Below are 10,480 nucleotides of genomic sequence, written 5' to 3'. Positions count from 1 at the left end.
ACGTTAAGTGTAAACAGTGTAACGCTCTCAGTGTACAGTGTAACGTCGTACGGCCACCGCCCTCAGCTCGGCGCTGCCGGACAACGGCGCCCCCTGGCAGCCGCAGTGCTCCCCGCAGGCACAGCATCCTCGGAGCTGCCGGTAGCCGGACCGGAGCTTTTCTGCTCGACTCTCCGTGCTGTTCACCCACCGCTGGGGTGTTCCGGCGAGACGGGCGAGGCGGCTTTACCTGTCGGCACTGAGCATGCGCTTGTCGGCGGGGCACGCCGCCGATTGGGAGCGCGATGCAAGAGTAGCACGGAGCCCACGGGCAGACGCGACTTCGCTCTGCCGCGCTGCCGGAGCGGGGCCGCCGGGAGCCGGGGTTCTCTATGGGATTTGATGCCGCCGCTTTGGACGCTGCTTTCTGCGAGGATCCAGCACCCGCCGGCTGTTCCCCTCGGCTGAGTGGCTGCGCGGAGCTGCCGGGCATGACCGGGCGGGCGGCAGGAGAGAGCCGTGCCCCGCTGTCCCATCGCCGGGAGCCGGGCGGAGGCGGCGCGGCGGTGCCCTGAGGGGTCGGGGGAGGCGCAGCCTTCGGAGCCGTCGGCGGGGGGCGATGAGGGGGACGGCGGGGCGGCGGCGGGGCGGTGGGGCGGGGCGGGGGCTCCGCCGGGCTCTGTAGGACGGCGGCGGCCCGCACACCCGCCATGGATCTGATGCTGCTGGGGAACACCAGCCTGGGCTCCCCGAACGGGTCCCTGGCGCTGCTGCCCCCCTCGTCGCCGTCCTCCGCCGCCCTCCTGCAGCCTCCTTCCCCCTACTCGCCCGCTGCCGTGGCCAGCCTGGCTGCCTTGGTGGGTTTCATCATCGTTTTCACGATCGTGGGCAACGTGCTGGTGGTGATCGCCGTGCTCACCAGCCGGGCGCTGAGAGCTCCTCAGAACCTCTTCCTGGTGTCCCTGGCCAGCGCCGACATCCTGGTGGCTACCCTGGTCATCCCCTTCTCCCTGGCCAACGAGCTGATGGGCTATTGGTACTTTGGCAAAGTGTGGTGCAACATCTACCTGGCGCTGGATGTGCTCTTCTGCACCTCCTCCATCGTGCACCTGTGCGCCATCAGCCTGGACCGGTACTGGTCCATCACGCAGGCGGTGGAGTACAACCTCAAGAGGACCCCTCGGCGGATCAAGGCCATCATCGTCACCGTCTGGCTCATTTCTGCTCTCATCTCCTTTCCACCATTGATCTCCATGTACCGGGACCCTGAAGGAGATGTCTTTCCCCAGTGCAAGCTCAATGATGAGACATGGTACATTCTTTCTTCTTGCATTGTCTCTTTCTTTGCACCCTGCCTCATAATGGTGTTGGTCTATATCCGTATCTACCGTGTGGCCAAGCTAAGGACCAGGACCCTCTCTGAAAAGCGTACGATGCCAGAGGGGTCCTCCCAGACTGAGAATGGCTTGAGCCGCGCTGCTGGGGGCTGCACATCCCTGAGGATGCAGTTGGGAGAGAATGGACATTATTCAATGCATCACTGGCGCAAAGCCTCTGAGCTGGAGGACATTGAGCTGGAGGAGAGCAGCACCTCAGAGAGCCGACGGAGGCGGAGCCGGGAGGAGCATCCTCGCAAAAGCAGCAAGAGCCAGTCCTTCTCCTACTCATATTCCTCCAAGCACTCCAGTAGCCGTCTTTCCCGCTCCAGCAATCGCTCCATGGAATTCTTCTCATATCGCCGTCGTCGGAAGCGTAGCAGTATCTGCCGTAAGAAAGTCACCCAGGCCCGGGAGAAGCGCTTCACCTTCGTGCTGGCCGTGGTCATGGGGGTCTTCGTGCTCTGCTGGTTCCCCTTCTTCTTCAGCTACAGCCTCTATGGTATTTGCCGGGAGGCGTGTGAGGTCCCTGAGACTCTCTTCAAGTTCTTCTTCTGGATTGGGTATTGCAATAGCTCCCTCAACCCAGTCATCTACACCATCTTCAACCAGGACTTCCGCAGGTCCTTTAAACACATTCTCTTTAAGAAGAAGAAGAAGAACTTTAGGCATTGAGCCAGAGGGATAAGAGGGATGAATTTTCCTTGAGCAGAAGTGGAGTTAAAAGGGAAGGAAAAGGCTCTGTGCTGAAAAGGAAGGAAGGGAAGAGAACATGGGGTTGGGGCATAGAGAGAAGGAAGAGGGCTCGCCCCCTTGGTGGTGCAGAGTGGTGGGGTATGGGGATGGTATCAGGGAGGCTGAGCACATTCACTGCAGTGCAGAATGGCAACACGGTGCTGAAGGAGTTGTTCTGGGGTGTGGACGGGTTAACTGGAAAGGGAGGAATTGTCTTTGAACCCTGACAGAGGACACAGGGAGTCCACCGAGGAAATTGGGTAAGACACTGAAATGGAGAGGCCCAGAGCTTATAGGGGCTTTGCATTTTGTGGGAAAACAAGCAGAGACAGCAAGAGGAAAAGATTAAGTGGCAGTTGTGGTGGAATAACGGATCTGAGTATCAACAGAGCAGCTGTGGCCATGGATGGGCTTGTCCCAGTAAGAAACTGGCTATTACTGCTTATCTGGGGAAAAGTGCTAGGCACCAGGCACTGGCAGGCTTCTGAATTATGAAAGGATTTAAATGTTTGCCAAAACAAAAAACAAAAAAACAAAAAAACCCTAAAGAACAATCCAAACTCTTTTCTAAATAAACCTTTGTACTGCTAAAACCTTCTGAATGATGATTTATCACAGGGCTTATGTCAAGCATGGGGTATTCTTTTTCTTTAGAGGGTTTTTTTTTTTTTTTCATATAGAGCTGGATGGGAAATGTTTTTCCTGTCTTGTATAGAATTTGCCAGTGGGACAAACTGGGGAGTTTTGCATGTTTTCATGATATATGATAAAGAGCACATACACACAATGACCTTATTTCCCCCTGTTGGAGATCCAGGCAGTAAATTCCTGCTCGGTCGCTCTCAGCTCAGTGGCCAGAGAACCTCACTGTCCTGGAGCAGGTGGCTTGTTTAAGACAAAGATTCCGTCTTAAACCACTTTCCATTAAAATCATTTCACTGAACCCAACTAAAATTTTTCTGAAGTCCAGTTGCTAACTGGCTTAACTTAAATGTACTGTGGGGAACTTTCTCCCCATCATTATAGGTCCCCCTCAAAAGGCTTATCTCAGGGCTGGATGTGTGCTGCTCTTATCCTCAGACAGGCAGTCAGAGGCACTCTGCTATGCAGATTTTCAGAAGAGCAATCACCACACCACTGAGGTCTTTAAACCCTTCGTATTTACTGACTTAGATTAAATCCTTTCTATTTATTCCCTTTAATGAGAAGCATACATTACAGGTTGTCAGTGGTTTGTGTGAACAAATCTCAAATGAAGGTGCGGCTGTTCCAAACCTTTAATATTAATGCTGCCTTCTTTCCCTTTTCCTGTTTTCATTTCTAGTTCATGTTTTCAAAGTATTTTGTTGGGGACCAGGGGGGAGAAGAAGCGTTTGAATAGTTATTAAAGCAAGCTTTATTTCCCGTGGATTTATGACATATATGAAATGTCATAAACTGTAATGAAGAGAATGAGAGGCAGGGGCTGGTTTCTGTATATTCCTCACTGAGTGCATACTGAGTGTAAGACTCAGCTGAATATTTACATCCATTCTCCAGCTGTGCTGCTGCAAGACGTGTATTATGTTTGCAGGGGTAAATACTGCTCAATTTTGTTATGTGTATCACTCTTTCCATAGGCAGTAGGATTTGGCATCTGCCTCAAATGAACCTTTCCATAGTAAACAGCTCTTTGAAAAAATAGGATGAAATATACAGCAAGCTGCTTGAAACAGCTAAATTAAATCTATACCTGGAAATCATTAGATATGCCCTTCTTTACTCCCACTCTTCTGTCTGAAAAGTGTTTGTGCTCTCACTTCTTTTGAAATCTCTACATCAGAAGAAGAAATGATAGAGCAGTCGGTTTGTTTCATCAGTTTTTCATTCGGTTCACTTAACCCTGGAAAAGCAATTTGGCGGTGGTTACTATTCTGGTGTTAATTCAATAAACAATTTAACTTCAGGGCCAACTCAAGTGGGAGGGTGTTCTGCCTAAGTAAGGATTAGATGATTGCACCAAATGCGTTTGAAGTTTGCTCGATTTCATTAAAGAAGCAACTGAGACATTTTCAATGTCTTAAATCCATAAACTAGTGGGTCCTTTCTTGAAATATGGCTTGGAGTTGTAAAAAGATTTGAACTTTATTTAGACATTTGCATTTAAAGAAGGTACGTTAAGACATTTTCAGGAGCATTCCTATGTAAATAACAACTGCTTTGGTACAAGTGTATACCTGAGACAGACAAATAGAAGAAAAAATAGCAACAGACTGAGAGGAGGAAACTACAAGCCATTTTCTTTTGTGTAAAATGGAGAATTCTTTTTAAAATAAATCTGCCAGGAGCTGGGCAAGATCAGATCGTTTCTAGGTAATCATGTAGCTAAAAAGTTCAGGTTTGTTTTATATGAATAAACTATATAATTGCCAGAGCAACCAAAGCAACATATGGTATATAGCTACTACCTCTGAGCTACTGGATAGTTTCATTAGAGATACCCATTCCTACCAAGATAAGGGTCTGGTTTTGTCATCTAATGTTCATTTAGATTGGATTCCCAGTCTGCAGAAACACAGCGGTTTCACTGTTGCACTGTTTTTAAGTCAGATTTGTTGTCTATAAGTGCAGTCCTTCCCCTTTGTTTTCATAGAATTCAAGGAGTCGGAAGAAATTTAACTGACAGGCTTAAAGTGGAGGTGAAATATGTATGGAATGGCTGATGTGCCTTAAAAATAATTTCTTTGCTATCAAATTATTCTGTAATCATCATATAATGCTTCTATTTTTGTTTTGCATTTCAAAATGCCTACAAAGGGATTGATGCAGATACTGAACACCTATGTACGGCCGTATATTAAAACTAGGACATTCTCTGTGGTTTTAATCTCTCTCAGTTACTCATCTGTTTCAATGTCTCAAGGATTTTATTTCTTCTGAGCTAGGTAAAAAGTAATATTCATCAATAAGGATGCACAGTATACACCCCTTTTAAGTGCATTTCCCTCTAAATTAGTGAACAAAGAGGATTTCTATAAATATTGTTTTTAATGTAACTACTGAATATGCTCTACTGAATATGCTTCAAGGAAGTAAAAGGGGGCTGATTTATTTTTTTAATTAGTGTTCTTTTATTACTTGTAATAGCTGAAGACTGGAATTTGTAACATTGTGTGTTGTTAACACTTCATAAAAAGTTATCAGCTCTGCAGCTTGCACTGTGGTTGTACTTCCACTCTAAGTTGGCTCATGGCACATCGAGGAAAAACGCAGTCAATGAAGCTTTTGCACAAGAAAAAGGGAGAAGGTGTTTCAAATGTATTCATTTGTATGTTTGGTTACATCTGATGAGCTGGTGGAAACACTCTTTTTCTCTACTATTGTGGAAGAAAAAATGTTACTATAAAGCCATATTGATTTTAACAAGCACCTGATCTTCAACTGTTCATTTGTGTATTTCACCATGAAGAGTATTCTCTGTCAGTCTAAACTGAGGAGCTAATGCTTTGTTTTCAGAACCTGTTTTCTGAACGGTACCACTATTGGTTCGTTACTGAAATATCAAACAATACAACTTGGCTAGGATAAGAACTCAATGCTGCTATCATTCAGCTCCTTTGTGTGAGTTTTGTATGAGTAAGACCCACAGGATCAGCCTCTTCAAGACTGGAGACAGATGGAGGGTACCTTACATACAAGAGATCTGATGGGATCGCAGCTTTAAAGCATTGTCTAAAGTAAGAATCCCTTGTTATTCTGTGTGATCGCTTCATAAAGAAATCCTGTTGCTCCAAGAACACTGACAATTTCTGGGAAGTAAAATAGATGAAAGACTTTACCACAGCAGCTTTGCACACACTGAGCTGCATCACCCTTTGTGAGTAATCCCAGAAAACTTTACACTAGAGTTTGCTTGTGAATGAGGGAGCTACTCAGTGTGGGCAAGGATGTTGCCTTTTTTCAGTAAACGTGCCCATGGAATGTAAGCAAGCATTTGTAAATGTACAGCTAATTGAAAGCAGTCCTTCAAACCTATAGAAAGTGTGGTGTGGGTCAGGGTGTTTGTTCAAACCCATATAAGATGTGGGTCAGGGGATTTTCGATTACATCAGGGCAGCAAAACTCACTGTATTTTCAGAATAAGTTAGATGAAGAATATTATATGATTGCATCTTTTTTTTTTTCAGAGAAGAAAACTGTTGGTTTCTCCCTCACTCTCTGGAGAGGTTGATGTTGGAGAAAACAGCATCTGAAGTATAGAAGGATTTTGTAGGACATGTTGGCAATAGCATGTATTTCATGAGAATGATCTGACTTTAACCCATTGCAGTCAAGAAGGAAGGAATGGCTACAATTTGTGCAAAGTAAAAGCCAGTTGCCTTTTGTGGGTTTGTTTTCATGGTCACTCATGAAGTTGGTGAGGAGCAGGCAGCCAGAGGCTTCAGTTGAAACACTCTAAGACTTAGAGAGAGCATAGTGTGTAAAGAAATGAATACTCAGAGCCTCTTTTGCCCTCTTTGCACCTTAGACAAGAAATATGGAGATTTATTCCTATTGTCTTAGCAAATGTTAATTTGCCTTCCAGATCTGTGAATCAACCACATTGTACAGAAGATGCTATGGGAGGAGGTAGGTTTAGGGAATTGCTAACTTCAGTGTTCAACACCTAGCATATGTTTGTCATTTGTCCTTGCAACTGAACCAAAATAGTCTTAAGGCCATTTAGCATCAGTAACTCTACACTGAATTCAGTTTATTTTTCACAATCTACCCTGAGCATCTTTGCTTTGAGACCACTTAAGTATGGAAGGAAGAGACAATAAGCAGTTTGAAGAGTTGTGTGTTGTGAAATTTCCCTGGGTCACATTCTGATAATTGAGCTGGCTTAAATTTGGTGCCTTCCCAATCACTTTGAACTCCTAGGAAAAACCAACAGAGGTACCTGATGTGGAAATAGTGGACATACTGCTTCTCAGGGAAGCAGATGTTAGGTCTCTCAGGGAATATACCATTAGCCCAGTCTTCCAGTGGTAACTCTGTTACTGTTTTCAACAGGAAAGGCTTGGGTATCTTGAACTCATGGTGAATGTCATGCTTGGTTTGAATTTAGGTTATACCTACATTTCGTACATTGCTTTTTTATTATTATTTTTTAAGTGGCAGCCTTAAAAATGCCAGAAATATAAGTAGTTTCTTAAATATTTACAGAAGTTCAGTTTAATTCGTTTCTCTCTCATGCACCTCACCGCACTATCCCATGCATTTTGTATTTCAGCTGCACAGCAGTTTNATAGAGGAAGATTGCTGGAAAAGAGAAAAGAGGAAAGGGAAAGGAGCACAGGCACAGAAAATACTATGAAATGAAACCTGGTATATTCCCAGCCTGGTGTTTTATCACAAGATCTGTCAGGAAAAATTGCAGTTTATTTTTTAATAGACTGTGCTAATGGAACTGTTTACACTAGAAAAAAGAAAACAAAAAAACTTTTCAGTCAATGGATGGCATTCTACTATAAAATTCACTATACTTTTCTGAAATATCTAATGAGAAGTAAAACAGCACTTAATCCAATCTGTCTATGTGTAGCTCACTTAAAAAATGCTTTATTAAAGGTCCTGAATGTAAAGTACAAAAATGTAGCTGCCTGCTTCATCAAAATCAATTAGATTTACGTGTTTCAGCATTTTTGTGAACAGCAGTCGTTCATTTTCTGCTGACAGAGAAAGCGGTAAATTCCACTGACAATAAGGCAAAAAAATAAAAGATTTATATTTCCCTCCATTAGCTCTGTTAATCCCTTTGAATTAGTTAAAGTCAGGCCATGAGGAGTAGTTTTTCTACTGTGATGTCTAACAAGTGGCATGAGTCAGGGAAATAAGAACCTCACTGATTCTGAATTGTATGGCACTCAGTACAGAGGTTAACCCTAGGCTGAAGGTACACCCTACTTTTGAGTTTGTTCTATGCCTTTGACCCAAAACTGCTGATGATTTCCTCTATGATGTAACAGTGTCAGCACAGCATCCCTTTCAACTCAGTCCACTGGAGTAAAAAATTAATACTGAGGTCTCCCACTTCCTCACTGAGTACTTTAGCCAACAAACTATTTATAAAGGTGATACAGCTAAAATGCTTTTCCTTTAGGCATATAAATGTTTTATTTGACCTAGCTTTTTGTCTCTCAGTAGACTAACACTTTTGTTTCACAAGGACATTCTCTATCTGGAAAGCAAACATATGTCAAAAACTGGGAACAGCTGAATTAAGCAAAAGGCTTAATCTTGTCTGTCCCAGGGGTGCCCTGCCTGAGACCTGTGATACAAGCAGAGTGTGGAGATGTTCAACTGGGGCCCTTGTAGGTACACAGCGGAACAATTCAAGTGTCCAGCAAAGGTTAGGGGAGTCAAATACATGCCTATTGAATTCCAGAATCGGAGAGGTTGGAAGGGACTGCTGGAGATCATCTACACCAAACCGCCTGCTAAAGGTTTCCTAGAGAATCACTCCACATAAGGCAGGAGAGCTATCTCACTTTGTCTTTCTGTTCCCTGCTTCTGCTCTTGAAAGCAGTCCCTGCTTGCAGCCCGAGTACAATACCTAGCAGACTCTTGCTGAGCCTTTACTTTGTATGCCTCGGGATCTGATCTACAAAGAGATGATAGCACTTGCCCTCCCTCCAGCTCTTCTGGGAGGATTCCCCAGAGCATTGTCTGTGAGGTGCTTCCATGCTGTGTTATGCTGTGTGTAAGTACATCTGGCGCAAGCATGCCAGGAGTGATGCTAAAAGTCCTTGACTCGCTCCAACACACACTGCATTACTTTTGGAGAGTTTTATCAATGATCAGTGATTGCTTGCAGGGTTTTGAAAACATCTATAAGTGTGCATTTGCTAACCTCGATATTGATTATTTTTTTTTTACATTAGCAGTGATTTCTGCAGCTAATTAAAGGGAAACTTTAAGTCAGTCCATCAGACTGCTAGTTTTGATTTGCCACATGGTATGTCAGAGGTGCTTGATGCACTGTTCTACACAGTTAGCAATTGAACTGATGGGACATTCTTGAGTGTTGTTGTTTCGGTGGTGTGCCAGAAAAATGCTTGTTTGATGAAATCTGATCTTTCCTTAAATAATATATCTGTTTTGCCCCATATAAAATAAGGCCAGGAGACCTTAAATCAGCCCCAGCTGGTCTGACTGCCTGCTGGTTGTCTGTCTGAGCCAGCTGCTAGGTGAGGTGCCAGAAAGCCGAGACTTCCAGACTCCTGGGTGCTGGGCACTCAGCTCTGAGCTCCATTATCACTGTATCTAAATACTTCATAACCTTCATAATGCTTAGTCTGTCAATGCCTTTATGCATTAGAAAGGGACTGCCATGCCCTTTTCACTGATGGGAAATGAAAAGATTAATGGCATAGAGGTAGGCAAATCTTAACAAGCTTCTGCTTTATGTGGATCCTTCCAGTGAATCCACTATTGCAACTCAGAACCCTGCTAAGCTCCAATGTTTACAAAGTTATGCCTGTGTTTCTGCTTTTGGCTCTGTGAATACCACATGCCCACAGACCTTGCCCGTGAATCCTATTAGGATACACAAACTGTTTCTCTCAGCTTGTTTCTGTCTGGTGGGCAGCCCATTTCATTTCACTTTTACAGAATAGAAAAACAAAAAATAAACAAGCAAACAAATAAAAACACAGCCTGTCTGGTTTGTGTGGAGGCACCAGCATCACTCGTAATTTTATTTAGTCACCAGTGTTGTATTCAACACTCCCATTTTGATGCCCATATTGTCCATACATTCAACAGGTACCTTCATAACCCCAATTTAGGATTTACAAAGCAAAGGGATGAAATTCTTATGTACTTCTGTATTACTGAAAGAAATGTCACCCATATAGATCTAGAAATAACTCCATGACAGAAGGAGGAAAGTTGGGCACTGAAATAACCAACCAAATGTCCAGGTCAATATGCAAACAGGCAGAGAATCAGAGGTAGATGGAGAGATCTTTTGCCTCTCATTTTTTATAGGGTCTGCCCAGTGTTTCACGGTACACCACGGATTACTGTATCATTCTCTCACACTTTGAAGATCACCTCACTTGAATTTACTGAACATTAATCTTCGGAAAGCCAAACATTTCCCAGAAACCCAATGAAGCAAATGTTATAGAAATAACATACACAAATCTAACATTAGACAGGATAGGTAATAGATGGGAACAAATATTTCAAGCTAATGAGAAGTTCTGAATGTATTTTTCAAGGAAGTTGATCATAATAAGAGGAAATTTTGAGACCTTTAATGCCAGGTGAAAATGTTATACTGAGGGGGATTCCTGGAAGCATTTGTCATTATCAGAAAGCCAGTCAATTCCATGAAACTCAAGGGGACACTGTTTGTAACT

The 10,480-nt window shown here is 43.9% G+C and overlaps 1 protein-coding gene across 1 annotated transcript; it reads left to right on the top strand.

Moving 5' to 3' along the window:
• The first annotated feature begins 641 nt into the window (after nucleotides 1-641).
• Nucleotides 642-9,036, top strand: ADRA2C (adrenoceptor alpha 2C). Its single transcript, XM_015862949.2, has one exon. It carries the CDS (start codon nucleotides 690-692, stop codon nucleotides 2,028-2,030), a length of 1,341 nt encoding a protein of 446 aa, XP_015718435.1. The 5' UTR covers nucleotides 642-689; the 3' UTR covers nucleotides 2,031-9,036.
• Nucleotides 9,037-10,480: the final 1,444 nt, after the last annotated feature.

This window comes from Coturnix japonica, chromosome 4 (assembly GCF_001577835.2).
Source record: "Coturnix japonica isolate 7356 chromosome 4, Coturnix japonica 2.1, whole genome shotgun sequence".
Classification (NCBI taxonomy): Eukaryota; Metazoa; Chordata; class Aves; order Galliformes; family Phasianidae; genus Coturnix; species Coturnix japonica.
Note: the sequence above shows the minus strand (reverse complement) of the source record. Positions and strands in the feature narration are given on the sequence as shown.